This window comes from Oryctolagus cuniculus, chromosome 18, assembly GCF_964237555.1.
Source record: "Oryctolagus cuniculus chromosome 18, mOryCun1.1, whole genome shotgun sequence".
Lineage (NCBI taxonomy): Eukaryota > Metazoa > Chordata > Mammalia > Lagomorpha > Leporidae > Oryctolagus > Oryctolagus cuniculus.
The window spans coordinates 56382781-56405663 of NC_091449.1; the positions used below are offsets into that span (position 1 = coordinate 56382781).

The 22883-nt window shown below is 48.5% G+C and overlaps 1 protein-coding gene across 11 annotated transcripts in view; it reads left to right on the forward strand.

Moving 5' to 3' along the window:
• The window catches only part of HYDIN (HYDIN axonemal central pair apparatus protein), a 421089-nt gene that overhangs the window by 354168 nt on the left and 44038 nt on the right, over positions 1–22883 (forward strand). For all 11 annotated transcript variants that reach the window (XM_051847256.2, XM_051847253.2, XM_070062720.1 and 8 more), the window contains 12 exons: positions 512–626; positions 1661–1865; positions 2482–2717; positions 4791–4942; positions 5051–5240; positions 9064–9166; positions 9328–9615; positions 11082–11224; positions 15135–15353; positions 19549–19709; positions 21697–21794; positions 22202–22409. In XM_051847256.2, the coding sequence (XP_051703216.2) occupies positions 512–626; positions 1661–1865; positions 2482–2717; positions 4791–4942; positions 5051–5240; positions 9064–9166; positions 9328–9615; positions 11082–11224; positions 15135–15353; positions 19549–19709; positions 21697–21794; positions 22202–22409 (2118 nt within the window). The remainder of the gene's footprint in view (positions 1–511; positions 627–1660; positions 1866–2481; positions 2718–4790; positions 4943–5050; positions 5241–9063; positions 9167–9327; positions 9616–11081; positions 11225–15134; positions 15354–19548; positions 19710–21696; positions 21795–22201; positions 22410–22883) is intronic.

Genomic DNA, 22883 nt, shown 5'->3' on the forward strand with positions numbered 1-22883 from the left:
TGAATGTTTTAGGAAAAGTAGTCTCTAGGCAAATTAATTATTGGATAAATAGCTTCAAGTGAAGTGAACAAGTCCCGAAACCTGTATTTGAACAACAGCCTATACAAAGCCTTAAAGACATCATGACTACAAATGTGAAGAAAAGGGACGAAATTTAATTTATTTGCCACTTCACTGTTTTAAATGAGAGCAGATAAAAGATTTGATGTCAACAGCTAATTTTCCACACATTGCTTTTCAGCGAGCTCAGATAAGCTCTTAAAAAGTATTCCTTCCCTGCAGTTGTGAGTCATATTTAACAATCATCGTCACCGCATGCTGTCCTTGCGTTCGTGAAATGGGCTTGGTCAGGGATGAACAAGCTGACTGTGCCACTTTATTGCCCTCTTGGGCAAAGGAGGTCCCCACTCCCCATTGCTGGGAGAAGGGGCCCTGCAGGCAGGCGGGCAGGGCACGGCACGTGCAGTGCCACCACCCCGCCCTGACAGTGTTTTCCTGCTTCTTCCATCAGAGCCACTCACATAAGACACGCAAGGACCCGGGAAAGCGAGAGCTTCTACAAGACCGGCACCAAAGCAGCCAAGTTCTCCGACTCAATTCAGAAAGAAGTCAACATCACCAACCAGGTGGGCGCCCTTTCCTTGCTCACAGAAGCCCGGCGAGGCTGCCTTCCAGCTGGCCCTGGCCATCCAGGGCCTCCCCAGGGTAACGGGATTTGACCCTACTGGGGCGGGGTTATTAACACTTAGGCTGAAGTCTCAGTTTCGTGTTAATTAAGCCAGGAGGTTATGAGCTTTGATTTGGACACTTTCTCTTACTCTAAAACCTTCACCGTGTCCCTCATTAGCTGGACTTTGTCTCAGCCTCTTGTACGTATGGTAATCTTGTACGTATGTCTCCAAGAAACCAAAGTCCAGAAAGAAGCCTTTCTGCCCGGTTGGCTGATCCAGAGATCAGCAGTGCCCGGGACACTTCCTGGCACACAGGAGATGCTCAGTAAACACTGCCTGAGCTAGAGCCACAGCAGGGCAGCCTGCAGGTGTGGCTGTGCGGTCACATTTCACGACACCAGGCGCTCCATCCACACAGACGCCCGTGTGAAGGGTGTCCTGTAACGGCATGCAGCGTGCCCACCTGCCTGGCTACCCAGAACAGCCATGCTAAGAGTTTAGGGAAGTTCCTGGCAAACTGCAGAGTCCAGAACCAGTGTCTGGGCGTTGTCAGAAGACAGTGTGACTACAGAATATGCCCAGGGGTCAGCATTAGGCACTGTGGTTGGGGTGCCTATGTCCTGTGTCAGAATGCCTGGGTTAGAGTCTGGGTTCCACTCCTGAGTCCAGCCTCCTGTAGATGCACGTTCTGGGACCAAAGTGGGCAAATGCCTGCTTCCGTCTCAAGCCCACCCCGGATCTCGGGTCTTACCCTTCCTCACCCCATCCCATCGCTCACGCCCCTGTGTGAGCTCCCCCTTCCGCTGAGACACTCCTTTGTCAGCATCCGCACACCCAGATTAGGGGTTGCAGAGCTCCAGGCCTGCAGGGCGCAGGTGCCGCCTCATGGTCTTCCCTCCCTGTCCCTGTCCGCACCAGCTCACAGCTCAGGTGGGAGGTCTCAGGCTCCGGCACCCACTCTGCTGCTGTCCCTCCCCATTGTCCCGCAGGCCCGCTTCTCCCATGGGATGTTCACCGTGTACCCCGGCTTTGGCTCCATCCCTTCTGGAGGGCAGCAGGTGATCACCGTGGACTGTGTGGCAGACCCCGTGGGGAGATGTGAGGAGTTCATCGTCATCGATATCACCGACCGAGACCCCACGGACCAGCCTGGCGGCATTACTTACACGCTGCTGGCCGAAGCCTGTCTACCAGGTACTTGCCATGCGTACTGGGCAGCACCCAGCAAAAAGCCTTTGTCTGTGACCCCCTCTCCCCACTTGACACTCATTCCTCTGCAGATGTCCGGCAGACATGGCTGCGCTGCCTCCTTTGGGAACGTAGGTCTCCCTCTGATGTCTGCAGCCCCTTGTTTCCTTAGAGACTTAACAAAAAGAGTTCACACCTAGGAGAGGACTCTTCCTGACTCTGGCCCTGGGTTCTCAGATGAACGGAGCTGTCTGAGAACCATGCTGACGTGGGGAGTGGCTCAGACACAGGAACACTGAATCACACTCATGGTCAGGCCACTCCTGTGGGCAGCCTGTGCACACGAGAGTGTTAACCCTCCAGAGGGCAACTGAAGTACAGGGAGAACTCGTGCTTCGGCTCCAGGTCCCCTGAACCAAAGTGGGCCAAATGCCTCCTATGCCCACCCCGCATCTTGGGTCTTACCCTTCCTTACCCCGTCCCATCGCTCACGCCCCTGTGTGAGTTCCCCCTTCCGCTGAGACGCTCCTTTGTCAGCATCCACACACCCACATTAGGGGTTGCAGAGCTCCAGGCCTGCAGGGCGCAGGCCTGCCTCATGGTCTTCCCTCCACTCCCCCAGCCTTTGTGACCAACAACAATGCCTCCATCTTTGAGGAGCACCAGATCTGCACCAGCCCCAACCTGTACCACATCCTGCAGACCATAGAGAGTGGGGGGCTGTTCGTGGAGGACGAGAACAAGTTCATCTTCTGCAACGTCCTGGTGGGCCACCAGGCCAAGGCACGGTTCAAGATCAGCAACATGGGAAAGATCGCCTGTGACGTCAACATTGTGGTGAAGCCCATCTCCAATAAGGTAGGAAGTTCCCAAGAGGCCCGGGGCCAATGCGATGGGCAGATAGCCAGGCAGAGAGCTGCAGGAGCCCTGCTCTGGAGCCTCGTACCTGAGCAGGAGTTAGCCTGGCCCTCGGGCCTTTCACGAAGTTATTTGAGGTAACTGTGCACATCCCCTAGGCCAGGGACCTCATATGTTTGTTGCAGTGTGTGTCTCCCCTGCGCACCTCCGTGATACAGTGGTGCACATGAATGAGCAACTCATCCACCCATTAAATACTCACTGCATGCCTGAAGCGTAAAAGGGTTCCCAAAAGCTCCTGGAAAACACATATTGTGAAAAAGCTCTGCATGGATTTCAAAAACTTGTTGTACCAAAATAGACTTATCTTTTTCAAATCTAGCTAGTTATTTCCTGAGAGGCAGAGAGTGCGCACTCTAGCTCCCATCCACTGCTTTAGTCCCCACATGCCTGCAACAGCCACCAGCTGGGCTGGAAGGCAGGAGCCAGGAACCCAACCCTCGTCTCCCAAACGGGTACAGGAATCTGATCACACGAGCCGTCACCACTGCCTCCCAGGTCTGAATGAGCGGGAAGCTGGAGTCAGGAGCCAGAGCCCAGAATACAATCTAGGCACTCCAGGTGGGCCCTGGGCATCTTCACCACTAAGCCAGACACCTGGCCCTGCTTGTCTTTTAACTTCACTTTTCCACCAAGTGTCTGGAATCCCCTTGCAGACAGGCAGCAGCCTCAAGCGGGCCTGCCTCAAGTCCCATGTCCACCTGGGCAGCGAGATTTGGGAGACGTCAGGCTGCAAGGGTAAGGAGACACGACGGACAGCTACTGAGCCTGCGTAGCGGGCACCGTGCTGCGTGATGTACATGGACTGCCCCGTTCTACCCTCACAACAGCTCTTTCAGACCTTGAGTCATCATGCCCACTTACAGTTAGAGAAACCGAGGCTCAGAAAAGCCAAATCCATCTCCAGAGCCTGGTAAATTCAGGCTTGGTTAAAGCCAAACTTTACCCACTTTAAGGTAAATAAAAAAAAATACAAGTGTCCATCTCAATCTGCCAGACTCAAAACTGCCTCCTTTCTGAATCTGGTCAGCTGAAATCCCTGTGCACACACAGCAGGAGACGTGGGGGGGCTGTCTAATCCCCAGTGTGACCTCCCTAGGTCCCTGGTGACATCAGCCACCATTCCGTGTCCTATCTGGGACACTTAGGAGCAGCTTCCTGTACTGAAAAGATAAACAGTGAACAAGCCGGATCTCTGAGGAGAGCCTTCGCAGCAGGCCGTTCATCACCAGCACACGTCCTCCTCCCCTGGCTGCCCCCTGAGAAAGGCCAGGACGCCTTCCCGCCCTCAGCTGACGAGCAAGAGGGAATGTTGGTTGTGACTCCCACCTGTGTACCCTGAGAGTAAAACGTCCTGTCTTGGCCCCGCCAGGGTTCCTGCAGCCCCAGATCCCTGCCGCGGGCTGGATCAGAGAAGGTGCATTAGGAGGTTGTTCCTACCCAGGCTCTGGGGGTCACAGGGAGCAGAAACCCACTCAAGTCAGCCTAAACACAGCGAGGTTTGCGGCGAGCAATTTACGGCCCAGTGCGCAGGCCAGAGCTCTTCGGGACCAGAACTGACACCTGAGGTTCAGCTTTTGGAAGCCCAGCTGCTGCTCTGCCCTCTCTCAGGAGCCACGTGTCTCTTCCTTGGGGTATTTCCACTGCTTCATTCCCTAACCCGGCTTCCTCATCGTGCCTGGGGTTCACCAAGCTCCCAGCTCAGCTGCGCATTAGCAACCAGAATCAGTTTTGGGCTTACTCACTGGGTCGACAGGGGATGGGGCAGGTGGCAGAGAGAGTATCTTAGCCGGCTGACATGATGTATCACTTTGAGTCTAGTATCATGGTCTGGCCAACCCCAGCAGGTGTTCCCTACGGACGGGTCCCACAGTGTGGAAGCCATTCCTTCCAGGGCCCAGGACTCAGCAGGCAGTGCAGCATGTCAACCAAAAGGCCTGCAGGAGAGCGAGGTCACAGCCAGTGCGAACGCCAAGTAGCTAACACATCCTGGTCTCTGCTCTGCCTCACCAGGCCATTGCCCGCATCGTTGACATCTTTGACGTGGAACCCAGTAAAATGTGCGTGGGCAGTCGCTCGCACGCCTTCGCCACCGTGTCCTTCACCCCACAGACCATGCAGACCTACCAGTGCATCTTCGAGGCCACCTTGGACGGCTTGCCCAGGTACCGCTCCCTGCTGGCTCCCCCGTGGCAGGGCTGCGGGCCACACTCTATGGGATGTCATTGCCGCCATGCCAAGCTGACAGATCTCCATCTTCCTGTTCCCTGCAGCAACCTGGCCAGGAACCGAGGCCTTGTGTTCGATATCGTCGGTGAGGGGAACCTCCCTCGGGTGACGGTCCTGCGGCCAATTCTCCATAACCAGTATGGAAACCCCATGCTCCTCTTTAAGAGGCTTCTGCTTGGCCATTCCGAGAAACTGCCTCTCATCCTCAAGAACAATGGCACCATCCCTGCCCAGGTAACACCTGCAGGAGAGGCGCCGGGTGGAAGGGGAAACAGCGCGTTTAGAAACTAAACTTCCGACACCGGGGTCTCTGCCATCCTGGGTGTGTGAGGGCTGCTGTGGTGGCCCTCAGCCAGTAACCTGTGTGTGAGACACGAGGCATCCACAGGGGAATCCTGCATGTTCCCTCCAGGAACGTAGGGAACCAGGCTACACAGGTCGCTGATCAACCGTCTAAGACAGGACGCTGGTAAACCAGGTGACATGGGACACTGATAAACCATATTAGACAGAATACTGATAGACAAGATGATACGAGACGATGGTAAACCAGGTGACACAGGACACTGATCAATCGGGTGACACGGGATATTCATAAACAAGGTGATACAAGACACTGAGAAACCAGGTAACACAGGACTCTGATAAGCCAAGTGACACAGACACTGATAAGCCAGGTGACACACAACACTGATAAACCAGATAAGACAGCACACTTGTGAACCAGGTGACACCGGACACTGGCAAGACAGGTGACACAGACACTGATAAACCAGGCAAGACTGGACACTGGTAAGTATGCAAAGCCATATACCAAGTTGAAGAGCTAAGATTATTGTGTTCTGTGCACCTTCTTTATTTGTTTCTGCATCTTCTTCTTTGTTTGTATTGAACATTTGTAATAGGAAAGAAACAAGAGGCCTAAAATCTTGGAATTCACCAGAATTAATGTCAAATCAGTTTTGGTAAAGTTCTAGATATGCTTTCAAATATTGCACCTCGGCCCTTCATCTCATCTTTCCTTCTGTGCTGACAGAAGACCATCTCAAAAAATGTCCCCTCTGGCCAGCGCCACAGCTCACTAGGCTAATCCTCCGCCTGTGGCGCCAGCACACCGGGTTCTAGTCCCAGTAGGAGTGCCAGATTCTGTTCTGATTGCTCCTCTTCCAGTCCAGCTCTTTGCTGTAGCCCAGGAGTGCAGTGGAGGATGGCCCAAGTGCTTGGGCCCTGCACCCCATGGGAGACCAGGAGAAGCCCCTGGCTCCTGCCTTTGGATCAGCGCGGTGCGCTGGCCGCAGCGGCCATTGGAGGGTGAACCAACGGCAAAAGGAAGACCTTTCTCTCTGTCTCTCTCTCTCACTGTCCACTCTGCCTGTCAAAAAAAAAAGAAAAGAAAAGAAAAGAAAGAAAAAGAAAAGAAAAAAAATGTCCCCTCTGTTTCACAAATTCATTGTATTTCTCACAAATTTTTTTCTAGGATTCGTTCTGCACACTTTCTCTTGAGCTATCTCTGACCAGTTCGTTAGCTTTCCTTTTAGTTGTTCCAAATCTGCTGTTAAGCCTTTCTACTGGGGCTGGCACTGTGACATAGCTTAAGCCTCTGCCTGCGGTGCCAGAATCTCATGTGGGCACCAGTTCAAGTTCTGGCTGCTCCACTTCTGATCCAGCTTGCTGCTAATGTGCCTAAGAAAGAAAGCAGAGGAAGATGACCCAAGTCCTTTGGCCCCTGCACCCGCACAGGAGACCTGAATGAAGCTCCTGGCTCCTGGCTTTTGCCTGGCCCAGCCCCAGCCATTGCAGCCATTTGGGAAGTGAACCAGCGAATGGAAGATATCTCTCTCTCATTCTCTTTCTCTCTCTCTTCTCTCTCTGGATTTCTGCTTTTCAAATAAATAAATAAATCTTTTTTAAAAATAAAGTACCCAAAAGAACACAATGTTTACAAAAAAAAAAAAAAAACCTTTCCATTAAGCTCTCAAGGTACTATATTTTTTTTCAGTTCTAGAATTTCCACAAGGTGGTTTTTCAAGTCTGCATAATCAGTTTTTGTGGTTTCTATCCAGTTTCATGCTGGAATGGTCAGACTTGGCTTTCATTTCTGGCACATGGTGATCATAGCCGTTTTGCAGTCCATACCCAGCCAAAATCGAAAGCTTCTGCAGATCTGCTTCTCATATCCGCTGATTCTCATTCTTGCCCACACTGTGCTGTCTCTTCACGTGCCTGGTTACCTTTTGATCACGTATTGGGTATTATACTTGGAAAGATGTTCAGAAGTAAATGACAAATAGATTTAGAAATATCCAGCTCACCTCTCATCTTACGGTGCAGGCCTTTGGGTCCCAGCCCAGAGGTAAGACAGCACCCCCATCCTTGACAGGCCCTGGGCTCTGCCCCCTTAGCACCCAGAGATCCCAAAGGCACAGAAGCCTCCGCCTCTGCCAGATGGACAAATGCCCCAGCAAGGGAACAGCCCAGGAAGCTTAGCTGACCCTTGTGGACTTCCGTGCGTTCAGAGAACTGATCTCTTAACTCCCGCTTATCTTTTTAGCTCTTTGGTGCTTTTAATTTCTTTATGTATTTGGTCTGGTATTTTGTTGTTGTTGTTGAGTTCAGTTTGTCTAGTTGGCCATTACCCTGCATTGTCCCAGTATTGTGACTTTACAACATGTTTTAACATCTAGTTCAGTGAATTCCTGTCCACTCCCTATTTTTGTGATTTCCCTTAACATTGTTTGTGTACTGGTTCCCCAGATGAACTTGAGAATCATTTTATATAATGTTCCTCAAAAAACCCATTAGGTAGCCTATGAATAATTTGGGGAGAATTTCTACTTTAGGGTTTCTGGCCTCTCCATCAGGAACAGCATTTAGGAGTACCACCCATTTATTTGGATCTTTTATGTAAATATTCTTATATATAATTCTTCTGTCTAGTTTCTTATTTAAAGTTATTTCTAAATATATAATTTTTATCTCAGAAACTTCTGTGTGGTATCACTATTTCTTCTTCATGCCTCATTTGAAAAATGTATTTATGTATTGTTTATTTGAAAGGCATAGAGGCAGAGAGAGAGATAGACACACAGAGATCTTCCATCTGCTGCTTCTCTCCCCAAATGCCCACAACAGCCAGTGCTGGGCCAGGCTGAAGCCAGGAGTTGGGGACTCAATCCAGGTCTTCCACCTGGATGACCCAGACCCAAGTACTTGAGCTGTCACCTCTGCCTACCAGGTGCACTAGCAGGAAGCTGGAATCAGAAATGGAGCAGGGACTTGAACCCAGGCACACAGACATGGTATGCAGACATCCCAAGCAGCATCTTACCCACAATGCCAGAGGCTCACCCCTTGGTTCTTTTTTTTTTTTACATTATGCAGTTTTGTTCATGTTAACACCAGCTACCTTCTAAAATATTACCACCTTCTAAAAATATCTACTGCTCTTTCGTACCTAAAATCAGTTATGTAGCTTTAGTCTTATTTTCCTTCCGATGGGCTGGAAACCATCCCTGTTCTCCAACTGGGACAGATGCCTGCCTTGTTTTTCTGCTCCTCTTGGTAGGATGATCAACGTGATACTATCAGATAACAAATGCAAAGTACCTGGGAGACACTGGCTTTGAGGAATTCCCATTTGTGCAATCCCTCGTGGAACTGTCAGTATTCCTTTCCATTGCATTATTCTCATAAATATTCGACACTGCCTCTGTCCCAAGCAGAAGTCTTATAAACTTTGTTCTTTTTTTTTTAAGATTTATTTTATTTATTTTGAAAGAGTTACAGAGAGAGGTAGAGACAGAGAGAGAGGTCTTCCATCTACTGGTTTACTCTCCCACTGGCCAAAATGGCAGGAGCTATGCCAATCCGAAGCCAGGAGCCAGGAGCTTCTTCCATGTCTCACACATGGGTGCAGGGACCCAAGGACTTGGGCCATCATCTACTCCTTTCCTAGAACATAGCAGAGAGCTGGATGGGAAGAGGAGCAGCTGGGATTAGAACCGGCGCCCGTATGGGATGCCAGTGCTAACACTCAGTCCTGCTTTCCTTCTGCCAGCTGCATGTTGACCTGCAGGACCAACTAGGAGTCTTCTCCCTCAAGGGCAGGCCTACGACCTCCTACATCTACATCATAGAAGAAAACAAACCAAATGAGAAAGGTAAGCGTGGGGTGGGTGCTTGCACAAGGCAGTGGGTCTCAGTAGCTGGTTTGTTAGTGATCTTCCAGGGCCCACCAGAGTAGGATGCGTGCCCTGTCTCGTTACCAGCTGCCTGTAGCCAAGGCTCGTTCTAAATGGCCTCTTCCCTCTTTTCTGTGCAGCAAAGAAGGCTCACACGGCCTCACTGGTGGTTTCTCCTGGAGATACGGCCGAGTTTGATGTCTTTTTCCACTCGCACAAAGCTGGCAGGATGGCAGGCACCATCCATCTGTCTGTGGTCAACAACCAGTACGAGGAGACCATCGTCCACGTGGTGGGAGAGGGCTACGAGGACGACGTCACTTTGGACAACATTCATGGGCTGGTGGCTGCCGGCAGCCAGGACCCCTCAGACGTCGCTGAGGTCATAGAGTTCTCTGAGGAAAACACCACGGATGACTTGGTGGCAGGTGAGAGAAACAGCAGTGAGGCAGCACCAACTATTGACTCTTGGGTCTCACTTTAAATGCAAATGAAATTTACCATCAGGCTGGCTAGCTTCCTGAGAATCCAGGGATGCGTCTCCTCTTCGTCAGGGGATGCGCCCACAGGCCTGCCTCAGCCACTGCGTCCCCCCCTCCGCTGATTCGTGTGTTCGCCCCACTGAGCCCTGGAGTTACAGAGATTAACAAGAAAGTCTGTTCTTACGGAGCTCCTGTAGTTTATACCCAGGAATTCCATCTCCGTGACGAAAGGCTTCCTTGGAGTTTCCTTTGTCTCTGTCTTGTAACTGGCTTATGTCGGCGTTGTCTGTTTCATCAGAAACATGAATCCTAGACATCCTAAGAGAAACACTGGTCTTGTGTAGTTAGACAGGATCAAGGTTCGTTGAAGCTTTGGAGAGCTTTTCCCTGCAGCCCCAATACTCAGTGAGCAAGCAGTCTGGGAACCCCAGGACATCCGACACCCGACATGGCCTCACCGGGGAGTCTGCAAGGAAGGGGAGCTTCTGACCCACCCTGACCTACAGAATCTTAATCTGCATTTGAACGAGAACCCTGGGCGATTTGTGCTGGGGCAAAGCTTAAGATGTGCAGCTCTTCATTTACTTGACATATTCTTGAAGTAGGAAAACACTTACTTCACTGTGATTATCAAAAGGCACTTGTTACACACCCTAACTGTGTCACGGGTCATTGCGAAGGGAGTCACAAACACGCTCCAGCAGTTTTCTGGAGGCTTACTTACTCTTCCAGAATGTACCATGGGCCTCTCTACAACGCAGACTGAAGTCAGCACTTCCCACGCATCTGGTGTTTCACCCTGTTTGAGGTTCTAGTCCTGCCACCAGCTCTCTTGTCACCATTCAAGCAGAAGCCAGTCGCAAACTCGTGTGGAAATCAGATTTCATAGCTATAATAGGGTTGCCAGAGTTAGCAAGTCAATATACAATAGTCCCCAATAAATTTGAATTTCAGATAAAAAATCAATAATTTCTAGTATAGATACATGCAAAACCATTCCATGGAGCAGGCTCATCCTAACTCATTGTTTGTAATTCAAACTTAACCAAGCCTCCTGTATTTTACCTGGCCACCCTAACACTTAGAAGTATTGTCTCACTAATAGATAATAAATTATTTTTATTAATTAACAATTAATAAGTGAGGTTGAGGGCCTACCAATTCTCTTGTACAAATGGAAGTGAGGGCTAAGGTAGATGGTGGATGGGTGTGTGGATGGATGGATAGATTCCTTTGGAGAGAAAATCTTAACTAGTCAGCATTCCAAAGGCTCCAGATTTTCCACAGCCATCCCTGGAGAGAAGATTTGTGTGAGAGGGAGGCACAGTATCAATCGGGAATGGCCTCCTCGGGGGAAGCAGGCCTTCAGAGAGGCCAGGGAAGACTCACCACCCTCTGATTCTAACCCCTAGCTGCCCTGGTGGACCACATCCAGTTTGGAGACTGCCACATTGGAAACAGCTATAATGTGAGCTTCACAATTACCAATCACAGCCAAGTGAACGTGATACGGTTCGAATGGCCTCTTTTAGCGACAGTGTCTTTCTCCCCACAAGTAAGTCAAAGCCTTGCTTGTATTCCCAACTCCCATCTGATATCAGCCTGGTCCCGTGAATGCATGGAGTGGGGTGGGTGCATGTTGACCTGGGAGTCAGCCCGTGAAGGATCCCTCACTCAGACCTGGCACTGGAGGACGCTGTGTGCCCCCTAGCCCAAAAGAAGAAGAGCCGAGAATGACCTGTGCTGAGACTTGTTAGGCAGAGGTTGGGGAAGTCCAGGTCCCAGTCTTCTGACCCTGGAGTTTGGCTCTGTGTCCACATAGCTGTGTGTTCTTCACCAAACACTGAAATGGGGGTGGTGGGTCTGGTGGACACCTGAGATTTTGAAAATGTCCCATCTTTCTCTTCAAGATCCACAGTGTCCTTGAGCCCACTAATTCCTCGTTAAATTCGTTCCACCTGAAATTTTCTAACGCTTCTTTTCGCATCTCCCAAAACACATTTTATGAATTACTGACCAAAGCCAGATAAATTCACTGCTCCCTGCTCTGTACACTGCCACCAAGTCTGTTCATGGAACTTTAGGGGATGTAGCAAGCATGGTTGTCCCCTTCGTCACCCTTAAAGATTTGCATGCTATCAGGAATAAATCTTGTTTCCTGCAGACAGGCAGCTCATTTTAACCCCTTGACATATTCCAGCCCCAACATGGTCCTGAGTTATAGCTAGTGTAAGCCGGGTGCTTACTGCATGCCAGGCAGGGTTCCCATGAACTTGACTAAGTCATTGATTGACACAACCCTATGAGGTAAATACTACTGCTCCCTGCATTTTACCCATGAGGAAACAGACCATGTAAACTACTAGGGAAAATTACTTTTGAACATGATCTGCGTTAGTCAAGGAAGACAGAAATTTTTGTTATCCATTTATTTACATATACACACAGACATGCATGTGTTCATTGTGAAGTACTGAGCTTTCTTTTCCCCTTACTTTCCAGAAGAGAGAGAATGTTTTTATGTCAAAGACATAGTAGAACTGTTATATATACAGTGTATATATATATATATATATGTGTGTGTGTGATGTTTATGCATGCTAAACCATATACATGGGTATGTCTATGTAGTGTTTACGTGTGCTAAATCATAATTGATTTCAGTCTACAGACCAAGTAGCATTTCCCAAATCTGTAGTAACTTCAATTCTCAAACTCTTTGGTCTTAGGACTCCTTTATATTCTTTTTTTTTTTTTTTGAAGATTTATTTTTTTATTTGAAAGGCAGAGTCACAGAGAGATAGGGATAGAAGCAGAGAGAGAGAGAGAGAGAGAGAGAGAGAGAGATCTTCCATCTGCTGGTTCACTCCCCAAATGGCTGCAACGGTTGGAGCTGCGCTGATCCAAAGCCAGGATCCAGGAGCTTCTTCTAGGTCTCCCACGTGGGTGCAGGGGCCCAAGGACTTGGGCCATCTTCTACTGCTTTCCCAGGCCATAGTAGAGAGCTGGATTGGAAGTGGAGCAGTCAGGACTCAAACCTGGGTGCTCATATGGGATGCTGGCACTGCAGGAGGCAGCTTTACCCCCTGTGCCAGCCCATCCTTTATACTCTTACTTCTGAGAGACTTCAGAGAACTTTCCTTTATGTGGGTTATACTTACTAATATTTACCATATTTAAAATGAAAAGTAAGAACATGGGGCCGGCACCATGGCACAGTAGGTTAATTCTCCACCTGCGGTGCCAGCATCCCATATGGGCGCCAATTCTAGTACCAGCTGCTCCTCTTCCGATCCAGCTCTCTGCTATGGCCTGGGAAAGCAGTATAAGATGACCCAAATGCTTGGGCCCCTGCACCCATGTGGGAGACCAGAAAGAAGCACTTGGCTCCTGGCTTCAGATCAACGCAGCTCCGGCCATTGTGGCCATCTGGGGAGTGAACCAACGGACGGAAGACCTTTCTCTCTGTCTCTCCCTTTCACTGTCTATAACTCTACCTCTCAAATAAATAATCTTTTTTTTAAAAAGTAAGAACATTTTAAAACATTTATTCATTTTGAAATACAATAAGAAACCATTACATGTTAATATAAATGGTCTTTTTTATAAAAATGGCTTTTTGTTTACTTTTTAAAACAAAAAATTGATAGCAGTAATTATACATAGTGATGAAGCACAGTACATTTCTTTTTTTAAAAAGATTTATTTTATTGGCCAGCACTGCTGCTCACTGGGCTAGTCCTCTGCCTGTGGTGCCGGCACCTCGGGTTCTAGTCCCAGTCGGTGTGCCGGATTCTGTCCCAGTTGCTCCTCTTCCAGTCTAGCTCTCTGCTGTGGCCCAGGAAGGCAGTGGAGGATGGCCCAAGTGCTTTGGTCCCTGCACCCGCATGGGAGACCAGGAGAAGCACCTGGCTCCTGGCTTCGGATCAGCACAGCGCGCCAGCCATAGTGGCCACTTTGGGGGTGAACCAACAGAAGGAAGACCTTTCTCTCTGTCTCTCTCTCCCTCACTGTCTAACTCTGCCCATCAAAAAAAAAAATGATTTATTTTATTTATTTGAAAGACAGAGTTAACATAGAAAGAGGTCTTCCATGCACTGGTTCACTCCCCAAAAGGCCACAGCAGCTAGAACTGAGCTGATCCAAAGCCAGGAGCCAGGAGCCAGGATCTTGGGTACAGGGGCCCAAGAACTTGGGCCATCCTCCACTGCTTTCCCAGGCACATTAGCAGAGAGCTGGATTGGAAGTGGAGCAGCCAAGACTCAAACCAGCACTCATTTGGGGTACCTGCACCGCAGGCAGAAGTTTAGCCCACTGCGTCACTGCACCACTGCGCCACAACGCCAGCCCCATACTATTTACTTTTCTGTGCCTGGCTTATTTCACTTAACATAATGACCTCTAGTTCCATCCATTTTGCTGCAAATGGCAGGAAACTTATTTTTGTTTATGGCCAAATAACATTTCATTATAAAAATATGCCATATTTTCTTTATCCATTCATCTGCTCATGGCTACCTTGGCTTTATCTTGGTTGTTGTGATTGGTGCTTCGGTAAACACGGGGGTCTGGGTGTCTCATCAATGCTATGATTTCATGTCTTTTGGATACATACCCAGTAGTGGAATTGCTGGACTTTATGGCAGTTCTGTTTCTAGATTTTTAAGGAATTTCCATACTGTTTCCCAAAGTGGCTGTGCTAATCTACATTCCCACCAACAGTGTATAAAAGTTTGCCTTTCATGCATCCTCACCAGCATTTGTTATTTTGTCTGTTTGATAATAGTTACTCTAACTGGAATGAAGTTATATAAATATTTTTCTTTTTCAAAAATATTGATTTATTTATTTGAAAGGCAGAGTTACAGAGAGGGAGAGGCAGAGGCAGAGAGAGAGAGAATCTTCCACCCACTGGTTCACTCCCTAAATGGCTTCAACTCCCAGGGATGGGCCAAACCGAAGCCAGGAGCCTGGAACGTCATTTCAGTCTCCCACATGGGTGCAGGGGCTCAAATATATGAGCCATCCTCAGTTGCCTTCCCAGGCACATAATCCAGGAGCTGGATCGGAAGTGGAGCAGCTGGGTCTCAAAGCAGTACCCATATGGGATGCCAGTGCTGCAGGTGGCAGCTTTGCCCACTACACCATAGCGCCGGCCCCGATAATACCTTTCATTTTTGATGAAATAGTTTTGACTCATAGACTCCCTGAAGAGGTCTTGGGAACCGCAAGGGCCATCAGGACCACATTCTGAGAACTGCTAGTTCCCTACACTCACTTGTGCAGGAGTCACATTGATTATTCATATTTAAGTCAACCTGCACATACAGACTGAGGCAATGTGTGTGTGTGTGTGTGTGTGTGTAAGACTTCTGGCTGCACCCCTTCTCTAGAGGGTCATCATCAGGTACCATAAGTCCTCAAGATTGAATTCCTAGAAATGCTAATGCCAGGCTCCTCCTCAGATGGGCCACCTGCACCCTGGATGTGCCAAGGACATAGCAGTGACCATGAAGTCAGACGTGCCCATCAACCTGAGGAAGATGGGGATCAAGTGCAAGCTCTCCAGGATCGTGTTTCAGCTGCCATCTGACCAGATCCCTGACTGGGATGACCGCATGCGCACCGTCAAGTGGGTGGATGTGCCCAAAAACACACCCGGGACTTTCACTGCAAAGCGAAAAGTGAGTGTACACAGCAGCCCCAAATCTGAGCAGACCTCCTGTGCCCCGGTGCCTTGGCTCGCAAGTCCAGTTTGTCATCATTTCCCTCTGTAATGGAAAAAAAAAGAATGCCCTCGTCCTACTTGACCTCAGTTTCAAAAGCAACAAGCTGCACTTCCACACCCGTGCAGGTCCCACCCGTGGCGGCCGCCCTCCCTGGGAGAGCTGCAGCCTCTACGCCTTGCAGCTGGCTGAGTGAGTCTTTCTGCCTTTCCCTCCGAAGCGTCCTGGCTCCTCTCGTTAGTGGTTCTTTGTTCTCTCACTGGTCCAGAATGAGATTAGTCACAGTCTTAGGTTCGTCACAAGATCTCATCTTTGGTGAATGCACATCCCCCTTTTCTTTATGCCATGGTTAGTTTCTTTTTAATGATACAATAAACAGAGAACAAACCCCATCCAACATGGGAAGTAAGGCGCTGACTGCCTGTGCGGTTCTGAGCCCATCCATCCCTCTCCCTCCCTCCTGGAAGTGATCTTGTCTTGTTCGTTCCCTTTGGTTTTGCCTTTCGCTTCTATTTTTCCCTAATTGTAGTTTTTAGCTTTCGTTGTACGTTGTACGGAGGTTATTGCATGTGATTGCCCCTATCGCTGCATGTGCCTGTAGAGTATCCACTTCACTGCCATATAAAATTCCACTATTTATCCTTTCTCTTTGGAAGATTATTCTGTGGGCCATGTTTCTGTGTGCATTGTTCACATGATATGGTGGTCGTTTGCAAGAGTTTCTAGTCCTGGAAGTGGAGCTGCAGAGTCAGAGGAGATGTGGATGTTCAGTTTCCAAGATAATGAATGCCACGCTTTTTCCAAAGTGGCCGTACCACCGTGTATTCCTGCAGTCAGAGACCTCATGGAGCCACACCCACTCCGACGCTTGTCCTTGTCAGACTTCCTTAGCATTCGAGTGAGTGGGAAAGAGCCTCACTATGATCTAGTTTGCATTCCCCTGATCACTAATGAGCGTGAGTATTTCTTCACACGACTGCTGGCTGTGCCATGTATGTCTTACATGAACACCTTTTCATGCATGCATCCACCTTTTGATGACGATGCTTGTCCTTAGTATGAGTTGTTTTCTTTTTGATATACTCTTCTGTTGGCAGCATTTGTCTACAGATACCCTCACCAACTAAATAGCTTACCTTTCCACTTTCTTTAATGTATCGCTTGATGAACAGAAATGTTTTTAATTTTAGCATAGTCTAATTTATTCTCCTTTTATAATTATTACCTTTTGTGTGTTATTTTTGAACCCTTTCCTTCACAGAAAGTTACGTGCCTAAACTGTAAGAGCTTTGCTTTGGATATTTAATCCCGTGGCCCACCAGGATTTTATATATGATATGAGGCAAGGATATAGTTGCATTGCATATTTTTCGTCTATATAACTAATCTTGCCAAATCTGGGGGTAGGTGTCTGGGGTATTTATTTATTTATTTACTCATATTTGAAAGACAGTTATGGATAGAGGTAGAGACAGGGGAAGCAGGGGTGCTAGGTCTTCCATCCACTGGACCACTCCCCAGATGGCCGCAACAGCTGGAGCTAAGCTGATCTAAAGCCAGGAGCTTCTTCCAGGTCTCCCTCATGGGTGCAGGGCCCCAAGGATTTGGGCCATCTGCTGCTGTTTTCCCAGGTGCATCAGCAGAGAGCTGGATTAGAAGTGAAGCAGCCAGCACTGCCAGGGGATGCTGGCACTGCCGGCTGGGGTTTTAACCTGCTGCGCCACTGCACCAGCCCAGGTTTTGTTTGTTTGTTTGTTTGTTTTTGAAGATGTATTTATTTATTTGAAAGGCAGAGTTACACAGAGAGAGAAGGAGAGGCAGAGAGAGAGAGGTCTTCCATCCACTGGTGCACTCCTCAATTGGCCGCAACAGCCGGAGCTGCACCAATCTGAAGCCAGGAACCAGGAGCTTCTTCTGGGTCTCTCATGCAGATGCAGAGACCCAAAGATTTGGGCCATCTTCCACTGCTTTCCCAGGCCATAGCAGAGAGCTGGATCAGAAGTGGAGAAGCCAGGACTCGAACTGGCGCCCATATGGGATGGGATGCCCACACTGCAGGCGGCGGCTTTACCCATTGTGCCACAGCACTGGCCCCTGTTTTTGTTTGTTTGTTTATTAAAGATTATTTTATTTATTTGAAAGACAGAGTTAGAGAGAGAGGTAGAGTCAGAGAGAGAGGTCTTCCATCCACTGGTTCACTCCCCAGATGGCTGTGATGGCCGGAGCTGTGCCGATCCGAAGCCAGAAGCTAGGAGCTTCCTCCGAGTCTCCCACATGGCTGCAGGGGCCATCTTCCACTGCCTTCCCAGGCCATAGCAGAGAGCTGGATCAGAAGAGGAGCAGCCAGGACTAGAACCGGCATCTATATGGGATGCCGGCACTTCAGGCCAGGGCTTTAACCTGCTGCGCCACAGGGTCGGCCCCCTGTTTTTGTTTTTGTTTTTGTTTTTAAGATTTTACTTATTTGAAAGGCAGAGTGATAGAAAGGGAGACACATGGAGAGAGAGACAGAGAGAGACAGAGAGAGAGAGAGAGAGATCTTCTATCTGCAAGTTCATTCCCCAAATAGCACAACAGCCAGGGGTTTGACCAGGCGAAAACCAGGAGCCAGGAACTCCGTCTAGGTGCCCCATGTGGTTGGCAGGAACCCAAGCAGTTGGACCATCATCCCCTGCCTCTGTGGTGCATTAGCAGGAAGCTGGCTCTTAAGCACAGAGTAACCAGAACTCGAACTTGGCACTCGTACATGGGATGCAGATGTCCCAATCAACAGCTTGCACTGTACTGCAGTGCCCACCCTGTCCTGTTTCTTAGCCCCTGTGTTACTCGTCTGCCAGGACTCCAGTGCATCATGACATCTTACATGGCCCTAGAATGTTCTTGGTCTCTCTGCTCTGTTTCCTTGTCAGTTTGTCTACACTTGTGCCAGTTTTACTCTGCGTCGTTTCTTCTACAGCGTCATAGTCAGCTTTGGTATCTAGAGGGGATGTCCTTCCTACCTAGGGTGTTCTAAAACGTCTCAGTTATTCTTGGCCCTTTATTTTCTTATGTAATTTTAGAACTCATCATTACGTACTGTGAAGACCCCTCCTGGAAACTTAATTGAAATTTGGTTGCTTCTATAGGTCAGTTTAGGGAGAATTAATGATTTTATAATATTAATTTGTCCTTTCCATTTGCAAGGTTTATCTACTTATTTGGATTTGGATTTTCTTTAATGTATTTTTACTACTATTTATTTTCTTTGATGGCAAGAGGGCTCTTTATGGTTTTCTTTACATTTTTATCATAATAAGACTTTTCAGGGTTTCTCATTTGCTCTTTTATCAATTTGATTAAATTATTTCCTTGGGAATTTACCCTTCAACTAAGTTTTCATGTATGTTTTATAAGATTAGTTATACCATTTTATTGTTATCTGTTTAAATCTGTAGGAGTGGTGGCAATGCCCCCTTTTTATTTTTAAGATGTATTTATTTATTTTAAAGGTGGATTATAAAGACAGAGACAGAGAGAGAGGTCTTCCATCTGCTAGTTCACTCCCTAAATGGCCCCAATGGCTGGAGCTGAGGCAATATGGAGCCAGGAGCCAGGAGCTTCCTCCAGGTCTCCCACGCAGGTGCAGGGGCCCACGCACTTTGGCCATCTTCTGCTTTCCCAGGCCACAGCAGAGAGCCGGTCAGCAGTGAACATCCGAGCCTGCAGGCAGAGCTTTTCCTGCTACACCGCAGTGCCAGCCCCCCCTTTTATTTCTAATATTAGTTATTTGCATTTTCTCTTTCTTGACCAGTCTCACAACAGATTTTTTTAAATCTTTCCACATAACTAATTGTGCTGGTCCTCTCTGTTTTAGGTTTGTTTTCTGTCTCATCAGTATCAGTCCTAATGTGGTGGTTTTCTTTCTTCTATCTTTTCTGGAGTCCATCTGGTCCCAAAACCCAGTGCCTGCAGACATGGTGCTCTCAGCGTTCTTTGCTACTCGGATTCTTCCTTCCCCACCCTGTGAGTCACTGCGTGTTGGCCTGAATCCCTTATTCTGGAGCTGGAGTTTGTAGGGTGGTGTGAATTCGCGTGGGTAGCAGTGCCACGCTCCCCATCACTGCCGTGAGGCAGTGTCTCTACGCGACTCAGCATCCGGCTGCCTCTGTTGCAGGTGATAGAGACGGATCCTGAACCTGCCCATTCCGTTCTGGAGGAAAACTACCGAGACCTGCAGCTCCAGATCAGCGCCAACGTGGATTTCGCCTCATACCAGTGCCAAACGGATGACGTGTGCTTTAAGGAGACGCTGGTTTACCAGACCCGAGTATTTGAGTACGTCACCAAAATCCTCACAGCACTAGTCAGAGAAGCCCTTCCGTTCCATCCTTCATCCACTTGTCATCAAATATTCAATGTCTCTGACGGCACCTTGCAGGCATCTCATCTGTGTAGCGTGTGCCAGTGTCGTGTTAGTCCAGCGAAACATTGAGATCCATTTAGAAGCTCCCTAAAGAAGCCAACATTTTTCATAGCCACTCCAAGAAATCCTCTCCATGGTCCTTGCAGAGAGTGAGTCCAAATACAGCAGTCACCATACTCAGAGAACCCCAAAGTATGGCTTCCCTCCAGATAATCCCAGCTCTTCCAGTCCACATGTGATTGACCAATAGAGGTGATTTTTACAATAGCGTTTCCTGACAATAAAACTGGCTTTTCTCCTTTCTCAAGTTCCCAGGGGAACAGAGCTAGAAAGTCGGTTCAGAGTCCCGTTTGTCTTCTGTGAATTGTCGATTGCAGCATGACGCCATGTGCATGCAGGGAAAGAGGACCTAATGCAGACCAAGATCTGGAGAGAGAGGGTCAGGGAAGCTTCCCGGCCAGGGTGGTGCCCAGCTGAGTTTTGGAGGACAGATAGGAGGAAGCCAGCTGGAGATACGAGAAGGAAGGGTCTGCGGGGCGGGGAGGGCAGCATCACAAGGGCAGAAATGGAAACCACGGCCAGTTCCACGGTTTGCATTTAAGTGTCCTCTCAAGTTATTACAGAACCATAAGATAGAGGCATGGAGTGGGATCTTCTCCTGATGGTCGTTTCCCCCAAAGCAGGGGTCACCAAGCTATGGCCTTTAAAAAAAAAATTGAGTTTTCTTGGCAAACAACCATGCCCATGCTTCCACAAAAGCAGCATTGAGTCATTGCTACAGAAGCCTAATGGCACACAAAGCCAAAAAAAACCTTATTATCTAGCTCTGTATAAAATTGTTTTCCAGCCACTTCCCTAAACCAAGAAGTCTTATGAAAAGTACTCTAGAATGCATGGGAGAGACTCTCTCCTTCTCTCCTTCTCTCCCTCTATCTCTTCCTTCCTCCCTTCTTCCCTTCCTTCCTCCCTCCCTTTCTCCATCAATAAATTAAGGGGAAAAAAAAGAAAAAAGGAAAGTACTCTGTGCCACTGAGATTTATCCACTTTTTAAAATTATCTTTAGTATTAAAGAGTCACACAATAAACACAAGCCCACATGGTCAGCCCCCTTGATTTCAGGTATCCCTGCATGGATTGGATAATAGACGTCTAACCTCTGCATCTCCAGCCTGCTTCTACCCACCACCCAAACATCCCAGCTCTCACCACTCTCCAAAAGCCAGGAAGTTTTTCCCTAACACCATCATTTTCTTGTATGAAGGCCTCATCTTCCTGCTATGACTGTGATCACATTTAACAGTGAAAAGGCTCCCATCTCCACACTCTTGTCTTAACGCAGGGAAATTTGAGGCAAGAAAAGCCTCTGCTGATTCAGAATTTGAGTTAGAAGCAACTAAAACCCAAGTGTGTGTCTCAGTCGGCGACAGTGTCACAGGCAGGGGTCAGATGACTTCTGACCACAGAGACGCTGTTCTGGATGGGAGATGGTTCAGGAAGGGAGGGCTCAAGTGATTTGTACCAGAGAGAGAAACTGTCAGAGATTCTGTTCGTCTTATGGAAACTTTTCAGCTTGCCTTGATGCCAATGCAGAACTCATTGCATAGGATGTTGGCCACGTACAAAGTGATTTAAGTGCTAAACATTTCCATATTTTTACTTTTAATATGGAATTTTTGTAGCAACATATATCTTTTAGGTGTCATCTTAAAAGGAAATATAGCTAGTATACCAAATGCATGGTTTCAGATACAGTTGCTTAAAAATTGCCTTTAAAAAAAAAGATTTAAGAAACAAAGTGACTTGCCTTCAAAAAACAAAGTAACAGGACAGGTGATACCCAGACAGGACAGAAATCACTTGCCGTGCCTTCCTCAGTTCTACTCCCTGGTTGGTTTGCAGGCTTGACCTGGCTAACTCAGGACGCGTGCAGCTAGAATTCAGCTGGGTCTCTGAAGATGCTGCAAAGGCAGTCAGCTTTGCAATGCCAGGAAACCAAGGTAAATGCAACAGCAGGTAAAACCCAGGGCCTGAGCCGAATCACCATCAGTAGAAGGGTCTTGTCTGTAGGCCCCCAGATTTTAAACCCCTCCTTAGAATAATGAGCCCCAAAAAGTGTGTTCACAGCCCATCCTGCTAGGGCACCTTCCTTACCCATCCTCTTGATCTAAATGAAACCAATCTGGGGACCTTATGGAGTTAGTAAAAATCTTTTTCCTGAGTGTCCCATGAGATATGTGAGCCAAGGCCTCCTCCCACCCAGTGCCCAAGGTTGAATACACCTGCTGGAAGGGTTAGCCTGCAGACCACACCGAGGGTCCCTAAGGACTTGTGAATGGGCTGCCTCCCTACCACCTGCCCCCTCACTGCAAGTGCAGATTGTGCCCCACCTGCCGTCTGCCTCCAGGTTCTGTTCAGAAAGATCAGCTTAGTCAAATCACGCCACGCTCGAGCAGCACTCTGGACAGCAGCGTGGACCACTGGACAGAAGGCTCTCCTTCGCCCTTCTCCGTGGAGCCCTCCGCAGGCGTCGTGCCTGTGGGGAAGACTCAGAAGCTCAAAGTGAAATTCTCCCCCCTGGACACTGGCGATTTCGAGAGCACCCTTTACTGCCAGTAAGGAAATCTGGGGGTGGGACTCTACAGCCCTTACCCATCTTCTGTCCCATCCCTGGCCACCATTCTTTCCAACCCTAGACCCCACCAGAGCCCCTGATGGTCACTTTTCTGTTTGGAGAGATTAGGCTTGGCCAGCTTTGGGGAACAAGGAGAGTGTGATCTTTTACTCATCAGAGGCTCCCCCTGCATCTGCATTACTTCCCCTCTCCCAGCCACGTGTGGGAGTCCACCAAGCAACAGAAAGCAGTTGACAGCTCAATGGGTTCTAAGCCCTGGGGAAGCATGAACTTGGGCAGTTGCCCAAGTTGACGTTCCTGAGGCTTGATTTCCTTATCTATAATATGCAAATAGCAGCACCCCTCTTGTGGAATTGTTGGGAAGATTAAATGTGTTCATTCAAACAGAGAACTCAGAACAGTGCCTGGCATAGAATGAGCTCTGCAAACATTGAGTATGTGGAGGAGGGGACTG